The 27,987-nt window shown below is 37.5% G+C and overlaps 1 protein-coding gene across 2 annotated transcripts in view; it reads left to right on the top strand.

The window, feature by feature from the left end:
• The window catches only part of TPK1 (thiamin pyrophosphokinase 1), a 350,278-nt gene that overhangs the window by 138,106 nt on the left and 184,185 nt on the right, over window positions 1-27,987 (top strand). For both annotated transcript variants that reach the window (XM_060108529.1, XM_060108530.1), the window contains exon 5: window positions 20,171-20,243. In XM_060108529.1, coding sequence (XP_059964512.1) covers window positions 20,171-20,243 — 73 coding nt within the window. The remainder of the gene's footprint in view (window positions 1-20,170; window positions 20,244-27,987) is intronic.

Below are 27,987 nucleotides of genomic sequence, written 5' to 3'. Positions count from 1 at the left end.
ATGTTGAATTATTGATTGGATTAGTTTAGTAATATATTTTAGTCTGTTGGTTATCAAATGCCATAAATCAGAGATCCCAAAGTTATCCATGCATGGCTCCTGAATCATTTCGCGGTATTGGAGGAGGGGAAAGTCTGTATGTAAAGATGCTATGTTTGTCAGATCATGCATGAAGTCAAAATAAATTTTCAGAGTGACATCATTTTGAGCAGCTGCAGGATGTCAGTTTTCAACTAAATTTAATCAGGGGCATTGTTTTTTATGGCTATTCTATTTCATAAAGTATGCTCCTGACAAATCGCTTTTCCTTTCTTGCACTGGGGGTGAGTCTTCAGAAATAAATTACCTTCAGATGATTTTTCAGAGAAACCTTGATCATCTGTCAAAAGTTTTGAGTAACACATGGCTCTATTAATTTTATTTTTTTAAAAACTGAATTTTTTTTAGCACTTGTTAATACCATTGAAGAGCTCACGTATTTCATCACATTTTTTTTGCTTATTTTCAATATATTATTAGATTGCTGAGTTAAATAATAATTGAGAGTAATCATATAATATCACATATATGTTGTATATTTATAATATATAATCACATATATACCTCATGTATGTACTATATACTACATATTGTATATGTAAAATATATAATCACATGATACCACATATATATAATTGCATGTGCATATATGTATATAATTTTTAAGAAAAATTATGGAATGGTCCCTGTCTGATTTTTCATATGCATTTACATACATGCGTGCTTACATACACACACCTAGCACACCTAGATACTTCCTGCATGATTTTTCATTATTAAAATTTTGGTTTTGTGCGGTTGGACCAAGGGTAAGCAGAATAACTTCAACAACTAGATGGCATATATGATTTGTTGACACATCATTGTAGGACATGAAATTTGAGTTGATGATGAGATTGTACCTAAGCCAGCTGTGGCCTTCTTATTGTTAGGGGACAGAAAAGTGACAGCTGGAGTTCAACTAGCAAGGGCTGGTCAATGAACTTTGTGGGAAAATATCCAAATGGCAGTTACACCATGATGAGCACTGAGCTGTCACCTGCAAACCTCTGTTTTAGATCTGAGAGTTGTATTCTTTGAAAACTTTAGTTTTACCTCTGTAGCCAGAGGGTTCAAGAATATGCTAAAGAATCTAAGAAAGGGCATCTAAAATACAACAAGAAAATATTTTACCATCATAAGAAAAAAATCACTGTGTGTATGTATGTGTACTTATATATATATATATATATATATGTATGTGCACACACATACACATACATATTATATCATAGTTGTTTAACTCTTAGGTATTATTTGCCTTAGGAAGTAGAAGAGACCTAGAGAAAGGAAGGGAACCTAAATAATGAGCAAGAGGACATTAATCTGTAAATGCACAGGCTGAAAGGAGCTAGAATGAAAAATGATGATGATTAAAAACGTTGACTTACTCTCTAAACTCTGTGACGTAGAATTGCATTTATTACATTTTGTCAAGTGAGATTAGCAGTGCTTCTGCTTGGACTATGGGAAAGAAGGTGTTGTCTCTCACCACAGAGTTTAGACCAGTGAGCTCTTTATTTTTAACCTTGGATATCAGGGTCCATCCATTTCTGCTGAATACCTGTAGGGGTGCTTGACAGCTGGGGTGTGCAACTTAGGGCTAGAAGACATGAAGGAGGAGGTTGTTTAAGCATTAGCACTCTTTGTCAGTGATTATTTAAAATATTTGTGCCATATTGGTCTCCTACTCAGCATATTGTTGAAAACACCATTGGAATGCCCATTGAAATGTCAGCGTGCACCCCAGTGTTCATGGCAGCACTATTTATAATAGCCTAAGACGTGGAAGCAACTTAAGTGTCCATTGACAGATGAATGGGTAAAGAAGATGTGGTCTGCATATACAATGGAATATTACTGGGCCATAAAAAAGAATGAAATAATGCCATTTGCAGCAACATGGATGGACCTAGAGACCATCATACTAAGTGAAGTAAGTCAGACAAAGACAAGTATCATATGATATTGCTTATATGTGGAATCTAAAAAATGATACAAATGAACTTATTTACAAAACAGAAACAGACTCAGACATAGAAAACAAACTTATGGTTACCACAGGGGAAAGGAGGGGGAGGGTTAAATTAGGAGTTTGGGATTAAAATATACACACTATTATATATAAAATAGATAACCAACAAGGACCTACTGTATAGCATAGGGAACCATACTCAATATGTCTTGATAACCTATAATGGAAAATAATTTTAAAAATATGTATATATATATATATAGCTGAATCACTTTGCTGTGCACCTGAAACTAACATAACATTGTAAGTCAACTATATTCAACAAGAATTTTTTTAAATGTCAAGGAATTAGTTTTAACATCAAATGAAGATACTTTTTTTTATTTATTTATTTTATTTATTTTTGGCTGCATTGGGTCTCTGTTGCTGTGCGCGGGCTTTCTCTAGTTGTGGAGAATGGGGGCTACTCTTCGTTGCGGTGCATGGGCTTCTCATTCAGGTGGCTTCTCTTGTTGCGGAGCACAGGCTCAGTAGTTGTGGCGCACGGGCTTAGTTGCTCCGCGGCATGTGGGATCTTCCCGGACCAGGGCTCGAACTCGTGTTCCCTGCATTGGCAGGCGGATTCTTAACCACTGTGCCACCAGGGAAGCCCAAATGAAGATACTTCTTAACAGAACACTATATCTGATTCATTTATGAAAACTGTAAAAAAGACCCTTCTTTTAAAAATTCATTTACAAACATCTTTCTTTTGCTTCCTTCTAAGTGTTACAATCCTTATCTTTAAAAACTTGGCTCATGTCTTGTTTCCTGGTAACTAGCAATTTCCATATCTAAGTCAGACACAGATTCTCTAAGCAGCCCTTTACTGTCACTCCGCATTATGTTGAAAATTTCTGTGAGTGTTTCTACTTTGTTGTACAGAATTCCTTGTTCTCGTTTTATTCATCTTTGGAAATAACACTAGTACCCAGGATGAGGTTTGACAAATAATAGATGACAAATATTTTTAATTGAGCAGGTTAGATGGTTTTCTCTGAAAATAATAATACTTTTCCTACAGGTAAGTCAGTAAATGATAAAACCTGAATGAACTAAGGTTATTTGTTGACTAGATCTCTTACTTTACCGGGTTAGGTTCAGTTATTCCAAGTCTCTTTTACTCTGTACATCCTTCCTGGATGGTCTTTTATCCAGTGCTTCTCTTAACTTATCATAGCATTTATCACAACATGCTGAAATCACCTGTTTGCGTGTCCCACCAGCCTGTAACCCCAGTGAAGGCTTACTGGCTTTTTCTCTTTCTCACCCCCAGTAACTAGTTCACTCTGTGCTTAATAGTTATTAAAGCATGATTAGGGGACTTCCCTGGCAGTGTAGTGGTTAAGAATCCACCTGCCAATGAAGGGGACACAGATTCAAGCCCTGGTCCGGGAAGATCCCACATGCCCAGAGCAACTAAGCCCGTGTGCCACAACTACTGAGCCTGCACTCTAGAGCCTGTAAGCCACAGCTACTGAGCCTGCGTACCACAACTACTGAAGCCCGCGTGCCTAGAGCCTGTGCTCCACAACAAGAGAAGCCACCGCAATGAGAAGCCTGTGCACCGCAATGAAGAGTAGCCCCCGCTCGCCACAACTAGAGAAAGCCCGCGCGCAACAACGAAGACCCAATGCAGCCTAAATAAATAAATAAATACATACATAATATTGAAAAGAAAAAAAAAAAGGAAAACATGGATTAAAAAAAACATGATTAGGCATGATCTTCCATAAAAATTTGATGTATTTTTCTATCATAGATTAAGTATGAAAGCATATTTCTGACCCAGTAAAGTCATTCTTAAATTTTTTTTTCAAGAGGAGAATTAGAGAATGACACTAACAGCTCTTCTGCTAATGTTGTTAGGAGCTTCCTTTTTTTTTTTAACATTTTTATTGGAGTATAATTGCTTTTCAGTGGTGTGTTAGTTTCTGCTGTATAACAAAGTGAATCAGTTATACATATACATATATTCCCATATCTCTTCCCTCTTGCGTCTCCCTCCCACCCTCCCTATCCTACCCCCTCTAGGTGGTCACAAAGCCCCGAGCTGATCTCCCTGTGTGCTATGCGGCTGCTTCCCACTAGCTATCTGTTTTACGTTTGGTAGTGTATATATGTCCATGCCACTCTCTCACTTTGTCCCAGCTTACCCTTCCCCTCTCCCCATATCCTCAAGTCCATTCTCTAGTAGGTCTGTGTCTTTATTCCCGTCTTGCCCCTAGGTTCTTCGTGACCATTTTTTTTCGTTTTTAGATTCCATATATATGTGTTAGCATACGGTATTTGTTTTTCTCTTTCTGACTTACTTCACTCTGTATGACAGACTCTAGGTCCATCCACCTCACTACAAATAATTCAACTTTGTTTCTTTTTATTTAAATATTTTGTGTCCCTGGGTTCTTGGTTGTAAAGAACAGAAAAAACCTCTGACCAATAAGTGAGTATAAGTGAGAAGCCTGAGGGGGTTGGGCTTGGGAAATAGGCAGGAAGCTGGAAACCAGATCTACAGCTATGTTTGTATTCTAAGAACAAGAGGCTTGCAGTCAGCCTCTGTGAGCCCAGCACTGAGGGCTGCAGATGAATTCTCAACAGTCTCTCGTTCCTTGCGTAAGAGCACATGATTGACTGACGAAGTGGACGTGGTTAAGGGACTATCTGCCCCTGCCCTTGTTTCTCAAGGGGGTGGGAGTCCTGTCTGTTTTTGGCGTGGGCTGTGCCTAGCATCAAGACTCACAACATGTCAGTTTCTGTAAACAGGGGTAGGAAGAGCCAAATGCAAATACAGGTAAAGGAAACCAAACGCTTCCTACGGATCCCCATCCACAGCATTTTTCTTTGGCTGCCTGGGACCTGGGACAGTCTAGTGGTCTTTATCAATCTCCTTCATATTTTTCACTTCAGTGCACCTCCCAACCTTAATATTTAGTGTCATGTAAAATGCCCCTAGTTATGAGATTTTTTTTTATTCTTCCTGGTCTTAATGACAGTGAATTAAATGATTACCTGTCATGCATATGAAAAACCTTTCATGCATTCAGAGAAACTTAATAATGTTCCTCCCAAGTTTTAAAAAAAAAGTGTACCATGTACACTTCCTTAATTTTATAAAAGCTTGTAATCAGAGGATTCTGTGTATTTTCCCTGACTTCATGTTATCATATATTTTTTTCTAAGTAAACTCTTAAATCCCACTCTTAGGATTAATGATTTTTCTGGGGGGGGTGTAATTTTTTAAAGATACGTTTTGCGTTTAAAAACAAGTTTCTCTAAATGAAATATTACTAAGACAAACTACATTGCACAACATAGGTATTTCTTTACCTGATCTGGATCTTTGTGACAATTGAGTTTAAGAGAATACAATTTTTTTTTGATTTGTAATATGTAAAAAGGTTTCATTATTTGAGAGCACAGTTTTGCTTTAAAAATACAATAATAGAGTGTTTTGGGTTTTTTTTTTACAGAATTTCCTTGGTTTGTCTTTTTTAGATGACATTTTTTCAGATGGATTCCTTTATTAAAAAATATTGACAAATTTATATACAGGAAAAAACTGTTTTCTGACTTGAAGCATAGTATTTAAAAAGGCAGCTGAAGCCGAGAAGCTTAGAGTGCAGTCTTCTCTGTACAACTATCATCATGTTTTTTCCTTCATGCAAAATTCACTTATTTATCACTAGCGGCCTCTAGTGTGTATTTAATTTTCTTCCTGCTAGGCTGTAAATTAGTAGGTTATTAGTAACTGGAGAGCAGTTTCATGTGTTAGGATCAAGAAAAACAGCTATAGTTTCTGTCATCTTAGCATTGCATCAGTCAGTGGAAAGGACATTTTCACATAATGGTGTAGCCTTATGAGCCCTATTACCAGTAGTAGGGTGTTCATCGTGACTTTCCTCCGTGTGGCAGTTGTTCTCTGAAGTATACTTCTGATACACTGGGAGAAAGCAGTGATAGTCTTGCACTGCACTGATGCATTCTCATGCTTTTAATAGGATGGAATCATGTTAGGATACAGGTGGCAGAAGTTACCAAAACCAGAGATTTTAGCCAAACCATACAGCAGAAGTCTGAACCAAACTGTCCTTAGTTGTCCAATTTTAAACAAAACTGTATTCAAGTGCTTTTTAAAGTAGTCATAATTACAAATAGTAACAATACAAAAATAAATTAGTTTAAATGAATCAAATCTGAATTATTTAGTATTTGCCTTTGGTTTTTTGTTTTTACCTTTATATATTCCTTTTTTTTTTTAAAGGCACATTCTCCCCTACCCCAACCCACCCTCCCACTTACAGAAGTAATTCAAGTTCATTACAGTGAACTTGGAGGATACAGGATGATACAAAGTGAAAAATAAAAATTACCTGAAATCACCTAGATTCTCACTGTTTATATTTTTACACACTTTTTTCAATTTCTTATTTTTCTAAGCTTGTTTCTCTTGTTGAGTGTATATATGTGTGCATATGTAATAAAATAGGAATTTTTATGCATATATTATTTTATATCATACCTGTTTTATCAACATTATATTGTGAATACATTATCATATCATTAAATATAAATTTTATGTTCTTATTTATCAACCATTCTCCATATATCAGGAGTGTTTATTGTTCATAATTTTTTATAACTCTGATGAGTAAAACTTAGATAAGTTTTGTAAGTAAAACTTTGTACACATTCCTGGCTCTTAAAATAGATTCCCGGGAATTTGGATATGAGGTCAAAACTTATGAATTAAAAATTTTAAATTCAGGTTGATAGTTTGCTTTCCATAATATTTGTGCTTATCTGTGCTTTTATCAACAATGTAAGATCTTATACATTTCTCTCCACTCTTGCCAGCTTTATTAATTTATTGCTGTGTGATGCAGGAAATTATGTTCAATTGTTATTTTAGCATGTTTTGTATTATACAGTCATTCCATATGGAAGACATTATTGTAGGAATTGGGGGATGCAGCAGGGAACAGAATGCCTGACTTCCTTGAAGTTTCATGGAGTTAGATAAGAAGTCAGATAAATAATGAAAATACAAAGTATGTTACTAGTGATACGGAGAACAGAAAAGCAGGAGAAGGGGTAGGGTGGTAGAAATTAAAGGGAAGAGGCCTCACTGAGAATGTGACTTCTGAGTTAAGACCTGTAGGAGGGGAAGAGGTGGGCCACTTGGAATCCACAGGAAGAGCAGTGTAGGCAGAGGGAATGAGGGAATGCCTGTGTGGACAGTCTGACACCTGAGAATGGTGTCATTCAATAAGAAACCACCACAAAATTTAGTGGCTTTAAACAACAATGATTTATTGTTGTTTCCAATCCTAGGGACAGCTAGGCAGATCTGGGCTCACTCGCATCAGTCCTGCAGGTTGGGTAGGCACTTCTGCTCACGACATTAGCTTGGGGACAGGACTTGCTCACATGTTTGAAGGTTGGCTGCCTATAACCTGGGTCACCTGACTCTTCTGTCTTACCCTCCATCCTTCAGCCTCAGGCTTGCCCACAGTTCTTCTCATGGCAACAGGGGAGGGCTCCGGGAGAGCAAAGGAGAGGCTGTAGCTCCATTGGAGGCCTTGGTGCATAACTGCCAAGCCATCACCATTTCCACTGTATTTTGTCAATCACAATAAGTCACCAGGTTAATACAAATTCAGGTGGGGGAGAAATAGGCTTGTGTTAGCACCTCTTGATGGGAGGATCTGGAAAGTCACCTTAAAAAGGAGTATAGGGCTTCCCTGGTGGCGCAGTGGTTGAGAGTCCGCCTGCCGATGCAGGGGACGCGGGTTCGTGCCCCGGTCCGGGAGGATCCCGCATGCCGGGGAGTGGCTGGGCCCATGAACCATGGCTGCTGAGCCTGCGCGTCCGGAGCCTGTGCTCCACAACGGGAGAGGCCACAACAGTGAGAGGCCCACATACCGCAAAAAAAAAAAAAAAAAAAAAAAAAAAAAAGGAGTATAGATGGAGGGGGAAAATAATTATGGATAATTTTGCAAACCGTCTGCCACAGGTATGAGGAGGAAGCTTATTAGGGGGAGAGTGGTTAGAAAGTTAACGGAGGGTAGATCTTGTAGGGCCTTTGTAGGTAATACTAATGATTTACTCTCAGTGAGATGGGAAGCCGTTGGGCAGTATTGAGCAGAGGATTGGTCTACGCTGTCTTATCAGCATTCTAGCTTGGAAGATGGTAAGAAAGAGCAAGATTCAGGATACATTCTGCAAGAAGCGTCTATAGAACTTGCTGACAAACCAGTTATGAAGAGGAAAAAAGAAGCATCAGGGATGAGTCTAAGGATTTTGGCCTGAACAACTAGAGAAGATTGATTTTTCGTTTAATGAAATTTGCAAGACTGTAAGGGGGACAGCGTTGGTGGGGAAAGGAGCAGAGATTCAGTGATGCATGTGTGGAGTTTGAGGTGTTTGTTTTATATCTAATGTTGAGTAGAATGTTCAATCCCTGAGTCTAGAGTTGAGGGAACTTATAAGCTTCAGAGCCATCAGTATACAGAGGGCATTTAAGGCCAAACGACTTGGTAAGATAACCTACTAGTAAGTGCAGACAGAAGAGGAAAGAGGTCCAGGGGCTGAGCTGCGGGCACTCCAGTGTTAAATCCAAGTGAAGTGTAAAAACTATCATGTAGACAGAGAAGGAGTAACCAGTGACTTACAGGGAAAACCAGGAAACCATAGTTCTTAAATCAAATGAAGAAAGGGGATCAAGGAATAGAGAGCAATCAGTTCTGTTACGTGCTTCTGATGGATAAAGTAACATGGGAGAATTGATCATTAGATTTAGCAATATAGCAATATGGAAGCTTTGAAGCTTGAAAATGTGAAAGATGTATATACACATACATACCTATATAATGATGATAAGTTATATATACACACACATTAACACATTTAAATTCCTTCTCTTTGTATCATATCTTTGATTTCTCCTATTTGATTTTATTTCTATTTGAATCAACTGTTGGTGTCAACTTTATTTGAACAGGGATGGTCACCCTTTGTCTTTTATATTTCTTCTAAATGTTTTCCATAATATGCTTTTTACATTTGTTAATACTCATCTTCTAATGATTTTACGATTTCAAGGTGACCTGTACCTAAGCCATTATCATCAGATTATCAATTCTTTCCGATTCCTGTAAGACAGAAATCATTACTAAGTGCTATAGAGAAATTCCTGAGCTCTAGTCCCTGTCTTTTAGGGTAATGGTTCACATATTCATGTATAATGGATAGAAGCAGCAAGGTAAAAACAGAAATTTGCAAGGATAGGAAATGCAGTATTTACTTTAGCAGGTCAGCATATGCCTTAAATTCTTTTGTCATTTTCTTAAATAAGGTTTAATTCCTGCTATAAGGGAAGCTGTGGGGAAAAAGGAAGAATAAGAATTAAAAACACTATACTAGCAGAATGGTTAGCTAGGCAGCTTATTATGCTTGGCTTTGGAAAATGTGGGAGGAACAGACAACCTATTAGTGACCCTAATGGCATTTATCACTAACTGTATTTATTGAATTCTGTATATTATGTCTCCACTGAATCACAGAGAGAAGCATAAAGCAAATAAATTACACAAAGTAAGTCACTCTCAGTGAGCTAGCCTTTTATATTAAGGTGAAGAATTGGCATTAACCCGTATATATGCTTTGGGGCTCTTCCATGTTTGTAAATAAGACAAGATGAAGCCTTCCACTCTGCATTATATCAAGCTTAGCATGATTCCCCTCAATATACATAGCATTTTCTGGCATTACCCTGCACCCCTACCACTACTGCCTTCTAGGAAAATAATCCCGTAGCTTACTTTCTATTCAAATAACCTCTCTCATTCCTTTCCTCTCCTCACCACTTTTGGAAAATAATTACAGAAAAGGGCAGGAGGGGAAAGTGACCTAATACTAAGAGCCAGAGGAAATATTTAATTGTACAACTTTTATTGCATTTAGTGTGCAAAGCCCTGTTCTGAAGCTAAAAGAGGCACTAAGTCATTCTCCCGTGTTTTAAAGATGGTAACATCGCCAGCCACATGTGAACACAGGTGACTGAAAGACACATCAGCTGTCATCTAAGAAATGAGGAAGTGACTTCGTGGAGTATATACACATGCTTTTCCTTCATTTCCTAATTTTTCTTTCATCTCTTCCGACTTTTTTTCTTTTCATTGCCTGAATGCGGGCATTATGTTTCTCTCTCATCCTCTTGTCATGATCTCACTCGTTTATCACTTTTCATGCAGAATCACCTGTTACCAAGCCTTGGCTTCCCTTTCTCTGACTGGCCGGCTCCCCTAGTCTGGCAAGTCTGTGTTCTTCTGTTGCATTCTGTGCTTGACGGAGTGTCAGTGATTCTCTTCTATAATATCCATGCTTAGATTTTGAACTGTTTGGATCTGTAACTTTGGTATCTGCAGCGTGGCACACATTGTATATATTTAATAAATCTTTGATAAATTAAGTATCCCATGTATGGAAGATTCACGAGTATATCATTTTACCTCTGACCTCTCCTCAGCGCTCTCTCTGCATTTACAACTTTCAGCTGAGCTTGGGCACTGAAATATTCTGTAATCTCAAACTCCAACTGTCTAAAACTCTAGTTCTTACTATTTTGTCTTAACCAGTGGTATTAAGATGAAATCAAATTTCTGAGACTTAAATATTGATTTTAGTCTTTCAAAATTAAAATTGTTTCCTGTTTATGGAGAATGTTGAGAGGGAAGTTTCAAAAGATGGATTGAACCATTTTATAGATGCCTTAATGACTAGTCAGTCTCAGGAATAGATGTTCCTCAAATGTGGTGCCTTGTTAGAAGAGTTTCACACTAAATCATGGTACTCGCCACGTGCATAGTTGGGCAGCAGTTAGCGTTGTATAAATCGTGACCCAGTCTCTCTATCTCTTATCCAAAAACCTCATTTCCATCCTAAAACTTGATAATGAGTCTTTTAAGAATAGCATCTTGCAGGAATGACGAAAGTGAATAAAATGACAAGACGCTATGTGCTTGAGTGTAGTTTATATTATAAATTTTGTTTTCTGGAAACCCACTGTATAAATATGATTTAGTAGAAAAACTGTCTTTTCACAAAACCTATTGTTTAGGTCTTGACACATCATTCACCTCAGAGGAAACTTGCTAGGTTATATGCAATATATAAAAAAATTTTTAATGACTTGTTTATTGTCTTTGATGTGTATTATGTGACTCAGTATGTGCAGGCTCTGGTCTCCATATTTTTAGTGCAAATATTGTATACATTTTACTTCTGTCATTCTCATTTCTTAGTGTTTTCATCTTTCTTCAACTCTTTGTGGAGCAAAGGAAACAGTACGTTTTGGGCATAGAGTTGATATTAAATTTTAAAACGACTTCTCTTCTGAAATCTTTCTACCTTAGATTTTGCTGTTGAATTTATTATTTTTTTTTCTTCTTTATATCTCGTCCTTCTTTGGTGCCAGCTCGACAGGTCATTAATTAAACATGTAAACTGGTTCTCTGGAATGGAAATAGTCTCACTCCCGAAACGACCGGTTGGTTATGTAGTGTTACCTGAGCTTTGAAAATCTAGCAAAGCCACAAGGGAGGACGCAAGTTATCCTTCTGTGTAGAGAAAAATCCATTCCCATGTGTCCTGAAAGCCACCGACAACACATTTCACCACCTGCATGTATAACATTGAACTGCCAGCATTGGGAGGCAGTAAAATGATTTCTGAAGTAGCATCTGATATATGCTTGGTACAGTTGTAGTAGCGTCTTACCAAATGTTATATTAAATAGTAAGCTTTTTGATTATGTGATTTATAAAATTGCTGTTAAATTATTACTTTAAAGAATAATGTTCACTGTAACACTTTGGGTCTTGATACACAGTTGAAATGATACATTTGTCAATGAGAAAATTATTTTCTAAAATGTATATTTTTCAAAATTTGAGGTGCCCCTAAACTATAAAATATTATAAAATTAAATTGGTTATATTTGCATTATGTATATATAAATACATGTTAAATATAATATATAATTATATAAGTTAGTGGGGCAATTATTAAGCTAGTGTGAATTATAAGTAGGATAAAATATATTTAGAAAAATTGAAATCCACAAGCTACTTTAATGACATATGATTGATTTTTAATTAATAACAATTTCATTCTGTATATAAATGGAGATTTTAAAGTCTCAAATAGCTTATTCTCTTAGTGATCATACTTCATTCCAGGAAGTACTGATTTACAGTTGATGATTTTGAGCAAGTGAGAAAAGAAAGAATATTGTGTGTCATGGAACATACCTTGTATGATGTCAGTCCCGTTACATCTATTAAGTCTTATTTTTGGCCCATAGCAGGAGTTGGCAAACTATAGCTTGCAGGTCAGCTGCCTAAAAGTAAAGTTTTATTGGAACATAGCAGTGCCCGTTGTTTTCCTACTTTCTACAGCTGCCTTGCTATCATGACAGAGTTAAGTAGTTGAGACAGAGACATTATAGTCCACAGAAGCTAAAATACTCACTGGGTCTTTAAGAAAAAAATTTGTTGACCCCTGGCCTAGAATATGGTCTGTTTCGAAGAATATTCCATGTGCAGTTGAAAAAGAATGTCCATACCTGCTGTTGTTGGCTGGAGTGTTCTATAAATACAGGCATACCTCAGAGATACTGTGAGTTTGGTTCCAGACCACTGCAATAAAGCAAATGTTGTAATAAAGCAAGTCACATGGATTTCTTAGTTTCCCAGTGCATATAAAAATTATGTTTACACATACTGTAGTCTATTAAGTGCACAATAGCCTTATGTCTTAAACTACAATGTATATATCTTAAATTAAAAATTTTCTTTTGCTAAAAGATGCTAGCCATCATCTAAGCCTTCAGTGACTCATCATCTTTTTGCTGGTGGGGGGGTCTTGCCTCAGTGGTGACGGCTGCTGACCGCGGAGGGTGGTGGATGCTGAACGTTGCCATGGCTGTGGCCATTTCTTACAATAAGACAGCCATGAAGTTTGCCACATCAACAGACTCTTCCTTTCATGAATGACTTCTCTGTAGCATGCAGTGCTGTTCGATAGCATTTTACCCACAGTAGAACGTCTTGCAAAATTGGAGTCAATCCTCTCAAACCCTGCCACTGCTTTATCCGCTAAGTTTATGTAAATTCTAAATCCTTTATTATCATTTCAGCAGTGTTCATAGCATCCTCACCAGGAGTGAGGCTTTCGAGAGCTCTCTTTCTCTGTATGGTTCCATTTTCTGCATTTTCAGGCTCTTCACCTTTCCTTAAAATTAATCTTGGTCTCCTCAAGTTAGGGAGGCCGTAGGTCTCTTGAGTTTTCCCTCCTTGTGCTCTGAGATAGAAATTGCCTTCAGAAAGAAAGCTGAGGAATAATAGGGGCTCATCTGATTTGTTTCCCTTTTTTTTTTAACAGCAGCTGTCCTGAGCTGCCTGCTTTCCACTGTCTGAATACCATTGTTTAGCATATTTTGTCTGATTTTTCCAAGTTGTTACAGTGAGAGGTAATTCCCATAGCATGGGCAGTAGTAGCTGTCTATATATTTTAACTTTTTACTGATTCATAAAATATGCATTGTTTATTTTGAGTTAGAGTGCTCCGTTACAGAACTGAATTATTCATTTGTTTGTTTGTTTCCTGCCTAGAATGAAATATGCTTTCACGAAGCCTCATATGATTTCATAATTGTGCCTCTTTTTACCACTTCTCTATTCATTAAAATAAATCATAAACCTAGAAGCATAAGCAGAGCACACCTAAGGATTGATAGCTTATGGTATGGAGTAACTTGGTACTCACACTGCTGCTTGATTACCATGCACCTCTGGTTGGATATACAAGTAGGGCAGATTTCAAATAAGGGCCAAGATTTTGTGAGAAGTTAAGTTGCCTATTCTAATGGAAGTGTAGCAAGAAAATTTTCCTATGCCAGGCACGGTAATCCTTCAACTCAGAGAACACTTACATTAGCCTACAGTTGGGCAAAATCATCTAACACAAAGTCTATTTTATAATAAAGCGTTGAATGTCTCACGTAATTTATTGAGTACTGTACTGAAAATGAAAAAGAGAATTATCGTGTGTCAGTTGTGTACCCTTGTGATCCTGTGGCTGCCCAGCATCTCCAAGAGAGTATGTCATATCACTAGCTTAGGAAGAGATTAAAATTCAAAATTTGAGGTGTGATTTCTACTAAATGCTTATTGCTTTCACACCACTTAAAGTCAAAAAATCTTAAATTGAACCATTGTAAGTCAGGGCCCGTCTGTATTTAAATATCTTTGATACCTTTATTAGGGACTTAGTAAAATAACCTGATTGTATCTATAAACACAGTCAAAATGTGGTACCATTTTTACTTATTGTATTTTAGATCAGCCTTGATTTTTTCCTGCCTGTTAATTAAGTTATGCAGTTTTGCAGAGAATATTAGCTCAAACCTTTGAATGATCAATTCCTGTTTCTTTACATTGGATACCATTATTTTTTTCTTGTATCTGGAGCCATATTCTTTCTCAACAATGTTCTCAAAATTTCTCCTCCTAGCATATTCCTTTAATCAAGGTCCTATCCTTTATTTATTTTTTTTTTAATTTTTTTAATTTTTTTTTTTTGCTGTACGCGGGCCTCTCACTGTTGTGGCCTCTCCCGTTGCGGAGCACAGGCTCCGGACGCGCAGGCTCAGCGGCCATGGCTCACGGGCCCAGCCGCTCCGCGGCATGTGGGATCTTCCCGGACCAGGGCATGAACCCGTGTCCCCTGCATCGGCAGGTGGACTCTCAACCACTGCGCCACCAGGGAAGCCCCTATCCTTTATTTAGCAACGAGCACAAATCCTTCTTTCCTCTGCCTCAGTGATACTTTTCTAATATATACAGGTTGACCAGATTAACACTGATTAATAAAATCAGGAGGAGAATAATGCAGTTATATAGAGAACTTTCTCCATAAGAAACTCTTACTCCACTTCGTAAGTGCATGTATCTGGGAGGCTGTAGACACAGCTGTTAGAGAATAAAGACGGTGCTGCCTGGGTGTGAAATTTGGTTCTAGCTCTTATTAGCCTTCTAACCTCGGGCAAGTTACTTAGCTTCTCTAGTAATAACTTTGACTTTAACTGAATGGCTTAAATCCTGCTTGCTGTGTGCCGGGCATTTTCTAAGTCCTTTACATGTATTAACTCTTAATCCTCACAACCACTCCACATTATCCTCATTTTACATAAGACGAAATGAGGCTCAGAGAAGTGAAATAATTTGGACAAGCTAAGAATTAGGGAGCAGGCATAGTAAGAAGTTCATATTGAAGGTTTCTTTCCTTGTTCTTTTCCACTTCCCCCTTCCCCTTCCTTCCCTCTCCTGGCCTTTTTCTTCCCTTTTTACCATTTTTTCTACTTCCTCCTCTCCACTCTTTCCCTCCCCTCCCCTCACTCTTCTTCCTTCCTCTTTTTGTCCTCTCTTCCTTCCCCCGCCCCTCTTCCTTTTTCTCCTTTTCCCTCCTACTCCCACCTCTCTTCCTTTCATCCCCTCACCCCTCCTGCTTCTCCTCCTCTGCCTTTTCACTTTATTACATTATTGTCACCATCTGTATACTTGGTGCTTTGGGGAATACCAAGATCAATCAGAGATCTCCTGCTCCAAGAACTTGGTCTAGAAGAAGCTAAAAGACATTTAGAGAAATTGCTTAAAATGAAATGGAAAGTAAGAGATTCACTGCTACGGAAGTTGGAAGGGAGTGGTTGTATCTTCTTTGGGAGCAGAGAAGGCTCTGTGGTCAGCAAATGTCTTAGGAAAGACAGTCATTGTGTGGTAACACACCATGGTTAAGTATATCTTCTATATGTGTCAACCTTTCTCTCAGTTATTGCATGGGATGGATCTTTAGCTCATGAATTACTCTCAACTCTTTTTGATCTCTTATGTTGTCATTAGTGAGAAACAAGTGCAGTAATATTTAAAATATAAATACCAAAGAGTCAATGCCATTTTTGTGGAGTTTGTAACACCTTTTAATACTAACAAGTCAGTGCTGGTAGACTGAGGATACCAAGAAGAGGTCCACTGGTGTGACGTACATCAACAGTAGACAGAAATGTGATCACTGGTGACACAAATCCGTTTACTCTTCATCAGTTACTATGTGCAGTCAGTCTCCAAACAGTTTTGAAAATTATCTTCTGTGTACACTGTCTTTTTTGTGTGTGTGTGTGTGTGATACGCGGGCCTCTCACTGTTGTGGCCTCTCCCGTTGCGGAGCACAGGCTCAGCGGCCATGGCTCACGGGCCCAGCCGCTCCACGGCATATGGGATCCTCCCGGACCGGGGCACGAACCCATGTCCCCTGCATCGGCAGGCGGACTCTCAACCCCTGCGCCACCAGGGAAGCCCTACACTGTCTTTTATATCATAATATAGTTCCTCTACATCTGTGAAGTGTCATCCCCAATAAGTACCTCTTCAGAATGCCCAGGTGCCTTGGCAACAGGTGCCTCAGAAAATGTTAGGTGGGCTTTTAATTGCAACGTCCAAAAGCACATTTCAGGAAGATTCAAAAACTAGTGTATTATATCAGGAAATGTTATAATTATTTTAGTTATCTCAGCATGTATACCAGGTGTATTTTTGCTATGAGTCTTTTTAGAAATAAGCATCCTCATTCATTTTAAAAGCCTCTATGTTATACTGGAGAAAATTATATTAAAAATTTACTGAAGTCGGTTGTCTTTTATTTATATAATTTTGTCTTCCTGTTGATATTTTACATGAATATATAAGTGAATTTACATGATTGCTTTCCTTCATTAATTGCAGAGTAAGAAAAATATCTAATGCTCTTTAAGACGATATATCCTAGGGGATAGATGTTCAGCTGACTACATTTATCAGCTTTTATTTTTCATTTTATTTATTGTCAAAAAATGTAGTATTTGGAAACTGCCAAATTGATTCTTGATATTTGAGGTGCTAAAATTTGTGGAGGAACATAGAGTAGGTCTTATTAGGACGTCACGTGATTTGGACTGCACAGGACCAGAGTCCTAAGTTAAAATGACTGCTTTACATGGTGAAGTACTGGCCAAACTCACTTGACACACAAAACTCACTTGACTTCTTAGATTTCAATTCCTTTAAAAGGATAATGGAGGTATTGGAGGAATGGTTTCTTTTATCCTTTCCAGCAATGTCTCAATCCCTTTAAGTTGCTATAACAGAATACCATAGACTGGATGGTTTATAAACAACAAACACTTACTTCTCCCAGTTCTGGAGGCTGGGAAGTTCTAGGTCAGAGTGCCAGCAGATTCACTGTATGGTGAGGTCTGTTCCCTGTTTTATAGATGGCTGTCTTCTTGCTTTGTCCTCATGTGATGGAAGGGGGGAGAGCTTTCTGGGGTTTCTCTTATAAGGGCACTCATCTATTCATGAGGGCTCCACCCTCTTGAACTAATCACCTCCTAATTTAGGTGTTAGGGTTTCAACATATGAATTTGAATTTTGCAGGGACATAAACATTCAGACCATAAGAAGCATGAATATTCTGTGATCCTTATGGGTTTTAACTTGTGTATGGTTGAATGGTGGTAAGTGGAGGCATTTGAAAGAAAGTTTGAAAATGAATTAATTTTTGCAACAGGAAGAAAAAAAGAGGTGTGAATTAATAGTCTATCTTTAGTCCTAATTAAGATATAAGGGAGTTACCAAAATAGGTATAAAATGAAATTTTGAAATTCATAGATACTATGGGGACGTTTTGAGGAGACAAGTTTGTAGGAAGATGTTGAAACCAGGCAAGGTGATTTAGAAACCTATTTTACTTCCCAGTTTTGCCTTATTCTGAGAGAACTGTTGTTTTTTGCACATGGCTGATGTTCAGTGAATGTTTCTGAAATCAATTGATTGAAAATTTTAATAAGTAACTATCATTGTTTAATGAAAAGACAAAACTATGCAGTTTATATGGTACAGAACTCTGTGGTAGAATTTTCTCTTAACCATTTAGTCCTAAGAAGATGTATAGATCAAAGAAGAGTTGGTCCAACATAGACTAGTTAGAGTTGACCTAAGAAGTACTATTTACAATTGGGTTAAGAAATTAAAAACATTGTAGAATAGAACAAGGTTAGTATGGGTTTTTAAATACTCTTCCTTATTAATTTTATCCTGAATGTGTACACAAGAAGCTCTGAGTGAGAGTTCTTATTGCCTCTAATAAAAGTTAGATGAAACAAGTATTAAATATTTAACTTTCATGGAATCCTATCAGCCTCCTCTTGGATATGAAGGCCTTCCTTGCCTTTTGCACCACTTCCAGTTATATTTTGATATTGCATCAATTCCTGTGCTCTAGTTTTTATCCCTTGGCTCATGCAATGATAGGTCGATGATCCTGTGCTAATAGCTGCATGCTCCATGTGTGAAAGACAAGGAAATAGGATATTTTCCCTTAACTTATTAAGTGGGAGGTGGCAGCTCTGCTTCTCCCCTCTTGAAAGAGTCTCTGGTGGAAATTTTATGGGCCTGAATCTTAACCCCAACCGACTTAACAATTTATATCAGTAAAATCTCTCCAGGAGCCACATAGCTCCGTGTGTCTTAGCTTTTATGACCTAGAGATGTCTCTAGGTTCTGGGGCTTTATCTCTTTTGACATATCATGCCCAGCAGTAATATTCAGTCTCCCTTTAACTAGGAACCTGGTTCCTTATGTAACAATTTGGCCATCTTGAGAAGACATATAGAAGTTATATTATGATTCTGAATCAGGACAATTAGGTAAAAAGCTAGATCTAATTTTTATGGTATATGAAGAGCAGAATATTTCTGGAAGACAGGAAAGCAACTATTCTCGTCTTTATATCATAGATACTTCGGAAGCTCAGAAAGCAAGAGCATTTGGCAAGAGCTCTGAGAAGTCCAGGGAAGTTTTATTTCTCCACAGTTAGGTGTTTTCATTGGGAAGAAATTCTACCAGGTCATGTCAATGTTTTATGTAAAAAATAGTAAAGGATGGCTTATGTAGATACAGTAAGGTATGTTTTCCAAAATGAGTTCTGAAAAAATATAAATGGTAGGGAAGAGAAATAAGGTAACAGTGATATAATTAGAAACATCCATTTGGGGGAATTCTCTCTATTTAGTAACCGTGACCTTTGTGGTCTTGCAGACCTATCTAGAAGATTCCTATTTCTATAAATATGTCAGTAGGATATTTAGAAAATGTTTTTGGACTGACTCCTGCTCTACAAAGAATGCCTAATCCTCATCATCATTTGTTCAGTTCAAATCTGCTGGAAGTTTTGAACTGTTATAAGGGTAAAATACTATCAAAGTTTGTATATATTTGTAGAAGGTACTATGCAAAGACTATGAGTCTTTGTGATAGGGTTTTGAATTGGGAGCTTTTTTTAAACCAATAATCTTCTTTAATCTTTATATATATATATTTTTTAAAATAAATTTATTTATTTATTTATTTATTTATTTATCTTTGGCTGCGTTGGGTCTTCATTGCTGAGCGCAGGCTTTCTCTAGCTGCAGCGAGTGGGGCTACTCTTCTTTGCGATGTGCAGGTTTCTCATTGCGGTGGCTTCTCTTGTTGCAGAGCACGGGCTCTAGGCACGTGGGCTCAGTAGCTGTGGCTCGTGGGCTCTAGAGTGCAGGCTCAGTAGTTGTGGCGCACGGGCTTAGTTGCTCCACGGCGCGTGGGATCTTCCCGGACCAGGGCTCGAACCCGCGTCCCCTGCATTGGCAGGTGGATTCTTAACCACTGCGACACCAGGGAAGCCCCTTTATATGTTTTTTTAAACAAGATAAATATTGACTGATAGTGAAACTAAGTTGACGCCTTAGTTGGATACGTGGAGTTGCCCTCAATCGTGCTGTATAGAAACTAAGCGTATAAGACATAACATCCCATTCACTCTGAAAATAGGCTCTTTTTCTTTTTCCTTTTGAGTACATTAGCTCTCTCTCTGGTCCTTATAATCATAGTTTTAAAGGTTAGCAACGAAGTAGCCTTAAATAGTTGACTTACCTGGAACTCTTTCTTTCAGCTTTGTGCCTGAATTCATCAGTGGAGACTTTGATTCTATTAGACCTGAAGTTAGAGAATACTACGCTGTTAAGGTAAACCATTAACACTTCTATATTTAAGGTCTTTCTCATATGATTGCTTTCCCTATGTTTTTTCCCTGGTTTTCTGGGTGTATGTGTAGGGATTGAGAAACTCATTGTTTGGTTACTTTGTTACTTAATAAGTTTTTTTCCTAGCAATTGTCATACACATTCAAATGGAAATTTAGAACATGACAAGTGGGAACACAATCTTAGAATTTCTGTGACCATCAGTTAAACATTAATGCTTAGTCTTTTAAGCATGGATATTTTAAATGAGTTTATAGTTTTTATGCCTCATTAAAAATATACTACATTGTCTACATCCTCATTAATTATGTATTTTTCACACATCATTTTAAATTTCATTTAATGAATGTATTGTATTTTACTTAACCAATTCCCAATTGATGTACTTTAAATGTTGTCCATTTTATTGTAAATGAAAAACATCTTTGTAAGTGAATTTTTATAAAAATCCCTAATTGTGTGTGCCTAGAATTTTAGAACCAGTTATTTTTTTTTAATATTAGTTTTCTTGAAACTATTACTGAAATAATAGTGTTATTCAGAACTGAACTACTCTGTTCTGAATAACACTATTCATTACAGCTTGAAATTAATAATAATGTACAGATTATTAAGGTGTTCATTTTGTCACTATTGTGCACATCTTCCAAAGATCCTTGCCACTTAAGAACATACAAATGATCTAATTGCGAATGATAAAAGACACAGGAGTGTCTTATACTAATTAATAATTCAAGCTTTCACTGGCTTTAGAGGACAATGCAGGGTTTTTTAAATGAAAATTATAGCCTCGGCAGTTCTTCTACCCACAACACCATCATCTGTGTTATTCTGAACTGGCATTAGTAAATTGTGCATTTTTTAAAGGAACAGCAGTTATTGAAAGAAACTTTAAATTCTTTTATAAGGCTCTGGGATGGATGAGATAAATTCATAAAGAAGAAAGAGGAAAACTTTTGTAGGAAGGAAGGAGGGAGGGGGAGGCAGGGGAGGATAGAAGGAAAGAAGGAAAAAGAAAAGAAAGAGAAAAAAGGGAAACATGAATCTAGGTGAGGAAACAAGGTTACCGAGGTTATAAAGTGTAGGCTGTTGTGATGGAAATTCTGGGGCCAGCAGTGAATGCAGATCTGTGCACACCCCATCTACCCACCAGCTGATCAGCCTTTCCATCAGCAAATGAAGACTGCTCCCACGTCAGTGTTTGATATTCATGCTCAATTACTTTAACAATGGCATGTTTCTATTCATTCCCCGCAGTCTCACTTCTCATTAACTCCATACCTCAACCTCCTTGGGATGGAAAGCCCTCAGCCTTGCTTACAATGCAGAGTCTTGCAAATTCATAGACATTAATCATATTTTCGGGAGCAGAAGAAACAGCAGGAGAGGCAGGGACAAACAGACTCAGAAACCAGTTGAAGATCTGGCCAGATGTGACTCTTCTCTCCTTCTCTTGAATGCTACCAGCTTGCCAAGACTGCAAGTGTCAATCTGACAGGATGAGGAAATAGCAGGAAAGCATGGGAAGCCAGCTTTTTTTGTTTCTGAATGGCTCAGGGGTGAAGGAAAATTTTGAGTTAATACCTTTCGATGAATTTCCCTTATATTTCCTGCTTCACTTTTGATTGTAACCTCCAAAGCTAACTTCTATTTGTTAAGATTTTGTTTGAAAAATAAGATTAACCGAATCTTCTAATTCCTACATTGCGTGCTTCTAAGTTGATGTAGTACAATCTAGGTTGTTTTTTTTTTTTTTTCATGTATCGATGAGAACTCACTGCTTTTGAACTCTTTGGATCTGTTCTTAGAGGGCATCAGTGATGTCTTGTATAAGCTAATGTGCCCTGTAGAGCACGTGGCGAATGTTTGGCTGCAGTTTTAATAATGATGGTAATGACAACAAGTTAATGCAGCATTACACACAATTCATATAAGCCATTATCTCCACCTTAAGCAATCTTTAAGCTGCTCTGTTACAATTGAAAGGAGGTTATTTCCACTGAAAGTGGAAAATACACTTTTTTCCCACCTGGTTTGGATCATCAATGAAGCTGAAACTGAGGCTCTATTGAAGAAAGTAAAATAAGGAAGAAATTTAAAATGCTAAAGTTTTGTTAAAATCATAAAGTCGATTCGTAGCCAACATTGGTTCATACGACTTTTTTCTCCCAATAGATATATCATTGACTTATAGGAAAAATCCAGGTTTATGTGACTATACGTGACTTTTACTTGGTTTGCCTGCTTAATTTCTGAAAATGCTGAAATATCAAGTAGTTGGTTTGTCAGCTTTTAAACAGAATATACTCTAATTCTTGCCATCTGTATTCGTTAGTTATTGCTGTGTAACAAATTGTCCTAAAATTTAGCAGCTTAAAACAGCAAACAGTTCTTCTCTTGCACAGGGACTCCGGGTAAGAAATACGAGAGTCACTTAATAGGGTGGTAGTGGCTCAAGGTTTCTCATGAAGTTATACTGTAGCCTGGTTTTTCCGTCATCTCAAGGCACCCCTGGGGCTACAGAAATTTCTTCCAAGATTATTCCTGTGGTTCTTGGTTGGTTTTACTGGCTGTTACTTCTTACTGGCTCTTGGTTGGAGACATCAGTTCCTGGCCATTGGGCTGCTCACAGCATGGCAGGATGCTTTCCGGGGAAAGAGGGAGGGAAAAGAAAACATGTATGCAAGAGAGCCAGCCCAAGACAGAAATAGTGGTCCTTTTTTTTTTTTTTTTTTTTTTTTGTGGTACGCGGGCCTCTAACTGTTGTGGCCTCTCCCGTTGCGGAGCACAGGCTCCGGATGCATGGGCCCAGTGGCCGTGGCTCACAGGCCCAGCTGTTCCACGGCATGTGGGATCTTCCCAGACCGGGGCACGAACCCGTGTCCCCTGCATCAGCAGGCAGACTCTCAACCACTGCGCCACCAGGGAAGCCCAATAGTGGTCTTTTTTATAACCTAATTTCATCAGTGATATATCACCTTACTATCTCTTCTGCCAGTTGTTATTAGTCACAAAGACCAGCCCTGGTACAGTGTGGGATCAGGCTACACAAGGGTGTCAATGTCAGGAGACATGGATCATTGGTAACCATGTGGCGGCTGGCTGCCAAGCTATCTGCCCTGGTACTGATGAAACTGGATTGTTAGGCAATGAGAAAGATGTTTTAATATCATCATAATGCATTCTTGGTCTTTAATTAGTAATATGTAAGAGGAAAGAAGAAAACATAGCCATTAGCAATTTTTCTTCGATTAGGTCTCTGTATGCATAACCTGCTTCAAGTTAGGTTACATACCAACCACCTAACCACTAGTCTTTATGTCTACAGCCCTTAGTTATCTATTCCTCTGGGTTTTGGACAAGAAGGGGGACAAGCTCTGGTCTGCCGCTTAATTCCATATGGTCCACAGGGTATGACCAAGATATACAATTTATACCTCTTGTTAGTTAACATGCAGCAGTGTGAAAACTGCATATTTTACAGAGCAATGATGTACCATTGGATTCATGCCAAAGACGTAATTTGAAATTTCAGTTGAAGGACAGTGTGACTTGTAACTATCAATGTATTTTTCCATGCTGATTGCTCCATGTAACCTGTTTTAATATTAAACATATAGATACAATAAATGTTGATTATATGTAGTTATAGTCCAGCTACTTGTGATACACTTCCTTGATGCATATGGTATGCCATTCTTTTTTTTTTAACAAGAAATAGTTTATTTTATGACTTTTATACATTGACTTAATTTTTTAAATATTTAATATTTTCAATGTTATTTATTCTTCTTAACTTATAGAGAAGTATATATTTTTAATTTTTTAATTTTTAATTTTTTAACATCTTTATTAGAGTATAATTGCTTTACAATGGAATGTTAATTTCTGCTTTATAACAAAGTGAATCAGCTATACATATACATGTATCCCCATATCTCCTCCCTCTTGCATCTTGCTCCCACCCTCCATATCCCACCCCTTTAGGTGGTCACAAAGTGCTGAACTGATCTCCCTGTGCTATGTGGCTGCTTCCCACTAGCTGTTTTACATTTGGTAATGTATATATGTCCATGCCACTCTCTCACTTCTTCCCAGCTTACCCTTCCCCCTCCCCGTGTCCTCAAGTCCATTCTCTATGTCTGTGTCTTTATTCCTGTCCTGCCCCCAGGTTCTTCAGAACCATTTTTTTTTTATTTTAGATTCCATATATATGTGTTAGCATACGGTATTTGTTTTTCTCTTTCTGACTTCACTCTGTATGACAGACTCTAGGTCCATCCAACTCACTACAAATAACTCAATTTCATTTTTTTATGGCTGAGTAGTATTCCATTGTATATATGTGCCACATCTTCTTTATCCATTCATCTGTTGATGGACACTTAGGTTGCTTCCATGTCCTGGCTATTGTAAATAGAGCTGCAGTGAACATTGTGGTACATGACTCTTTTTGAATTATGGTTTTCTCAGGGTATATGCCCAGTAATGGGATTCCTGGGTCGTATGGTAGTTCTATTTTTAGTTTTCTAAGGAACCTCCATACTGTTCTCCATAGTGGCTGTATCACTTTACATTCCCACCAACAGTGCAAGAGGGTTCCCTTTTCTCCACCCCCCTCTCCAGCATTTATTGTTTGTAGATTTTTTGATGATGGCCATTCTGACCAGTGTGAGGTGATACCTCATTGTAGTTTTGATTTGCATTTCGCTAATGATTAGAGATGTTGAGCAGCCTTTCACATGTTTGTTGGCCATCTGTATATCTTCTTTGGAGAAATGTCTATTTAGGTCTTTGGCCCATTTTTGGATTGGGTTATTTGTTTTTTTGATATTGAGCTCCATGAGCTGCTTGTAAACTTTGGAGATTAATCCTTTGTCCTTTTGGGCATTAATCTCCTTTTAACCTTTTGGAGATTAATCGTTTGCAAATATTTTCTCCCATCCTGAGGGTTGTGTTTTTGTCCTGTTTATGGTTTCCTTTGCTGTGCAAAAGCTTTTAAGTTTCATTAGGTCCCATGTGTTTATTTTTGTCTTTATTTTCATTTCTCTAGGAGGTGGGTCAAAAAGGATCTTGCTGTGATTTATGTCATAGAGTGTTCTGCCTATGTTTTTCTCTAAGAGTTTTATAGTGTCTGGCCTTACATTTAGGTCTTTAATCCATGTTGAGTTTATTTTTGTGTATGGTGTTAGGGAGTGTTCTCATTTCATTCTTTTACATGTAGCTGTCCAGTTTTCCCAGCACCACTTATTGAAGAGGCTGTCTTTTCTGCATTGTATATTCTGCCTCCTTTATCAAAAATAAGGTGACCATATGTGCGTGGGTTTATCTCTGGGCTTTCTATCCTGTTCCATTTATCTATCTTTCTGGTTTTGTGCCACTACCATACTGTCTTGATGACTGTAGCTTTGTAATACAGTCTGAAGTCTGGGACCCTTATTCCTCCAGCTCTATTTTTCTTTCTCAAGATTCCTTTGGCTATTTGGGGTCTTTTGTGTTTCCATACAGATTGTGAAATTTTTTGTTCTGGTTGTGTGGAAAATGCCACTGGTAGTTTGATAGGGATTGCATTGAATCTTTAGATTGCTTTGAGTAGTATAGTCATTTTCACAATGTTGATTCTTCCAATCCAAGAACATGGTATATCTCTCCATCTGTTTGTATCATCTTTAATTTCTTTCATCAGTGTCTTATAATTTTCTGCATACAGGTCTTTTGTCTCCTTAGGTAGGTTTATTCCTAGGTATTTTATTCTTTTTGTTGCAATGGTAAATGGGAGTGTTTCCTTAATTTCTCTTTCAGATTTTTCATTATTAGTGTATAGGAATGCAAGAGATTTCTGTGCATTAATTTTGTATCCTGAAACTTTACCAAATTCATTGATTAGCTCTAGTAGTTTTCTGGTAACATCTTTAGGATTCTGTATGTATAGTATCATGTCATCTGCAAACAATGATGGCTTTACTTCTTCTTTTCCAGTTTGGAATCCTTTTATGTCTTTTTCTTCTCTGATTGCTGTGGCTAAAACTTCCAAAACTATGTTGAATAATAGTGGTGAGAGTGGGCAACCTTGTCTTTTTCCTGATCTTAGTGGAAATGGTTTCAGTTTTTCACCATTGAGGATGATGTTGGCTGTGGGTTTGTCATATATGGCCTTTATTATATTGAGCTAAGTTCCCTCTATGCCTACTTTCTGGAGGGTTTTTATCATAAATGGGTGTTGAATTTTGTGAAAATCTTTTTCTGCATCTATTGAGAGGATCATATGATTTTTCTCCTTCAGTTTGTTACTGTGATGTATCACATTGATTGATTTGCATATATTGAAGAATCCTTGCATTCCTGGGATAAACCCCACTTGATCATTGTGTATGATCCTTTTAATGTGCTGTTGGATTCTGTTTGCTAGTATTTTGTTGAGGATTTTTGTATCTATGTTCATCAGTGATATTGGCCTGTAGTTTTCTTTCTTTGTGATCTCTTTGTCTTATTTTGGTATCAGAATCAAATGATGGTGATGGTGGCCTCATTGAATGAGTTTGGGAGTGTTTGTCCCTCTGCTATATTTTGGAAGAGTTTGAGAAGGATAGGTGTATCTCTTCTCCAAATGTTTGGTAGAATTTGCCTGTGAAGCCGTCTGGTCCTGGGCTTTTGTTCGCTGGAAGATTTTTAATCCCAGTCTCAATTTCAGTGCTTGTGATTTGTCTGTTTATATTTTCTGTTTCTTCCTGGTTGAGTCTCAGAAGGTTGTGCTTTTGTAAGCATTTGTCCATTTCTTCCCGGTTGTCCATTTTATTGGTGGTATGCCATTCTTAATTTATTATGTAAAGCCTCCTTTTCAGATAGCTGTGACATCTTTGTGTTTCCCCTTTTGCCCATTTGTCTTAGTTCGTTTCTGCCTCGTTCGCTAATGTTAACTCAGAATGAGGAATGTCTCCTACCGATTTTCTCCTTGATATTTTATTTTCCTTTATATTTTTCACTTTCTGAGTCAGTCAGTGCTTCTTTGATTCAAGGTTAAAATCACCTATTTCCGTCTTTTTAGTTATTCTGTCAGTCATGCCCACATGTGTTTCAGTTTCCTGAGACCTTTGAAGAAACTGTAGTATCTCATGTAACTTCTGATATTCTTTTACTGTTGCATATAGTCTTTGGGGTTTTTACTGAACATAGGAAGGGGGTTTTAAAGCATGCTTCCTTATGCTTAGGAGGTTAAGGAATTAGTTGCAGTATTTAATTAATGCCTTAGAAAGTCACCGAAAAACAGGTTTTTCCATAAATGTAATTGTGTAGGATATAAGATAGCAATATTTTGTAAATATACTGATAAAAATGTAAAATAATTCAAAATATTATAAAAATTAAACAGTGTTATTAAGCCCAATTTTATGATGTGGAAACTGAAGCTCATAAAGCTTAAATGACTTAAGGGAAATGGTAGAACTAGCTAGAGACAGCTCTTGTATCAATTTCCATGTTTTCCATAAAAATTTTTTATTAAAACTGGGACTCAGTTACTACTACTGCTCTTAAACAGATTACGTCTTTGGTCTATTGGACAGGACAGTTGATTTTTGCACAAGGTATTTAGCATCCCTGGGAATGAATGCCAGTATCACCAGCAATGTGATAATGGTCAGTGTGAGAACCAAACACTCTCCCTTCACATTTCCATCATGTCACTCCCTTTCACCTGCATTTCTGGGGTGGCAAGAGTAGAACTGCA

Source organism: Mesoplodon densirostris, chromosome 9 (assembly GCF_025265405.1).
Source record: "Mesoplodon densirostris isolate mMesDen1 chromosome 9, mMesDen1 primary haplotype, whole genome shotgun sequence".
In the NCBI taxonomy this organism is placed as follows: Eukaryota; Metazoa; Chordata; class Mammalia; order Artiodactyla; family Ziphiidae; genus Mesoplodon; species Mesoplodon densirostris.
This window is presented reverse-complemented; position numbering and strand designations above follow the sequence as displayed.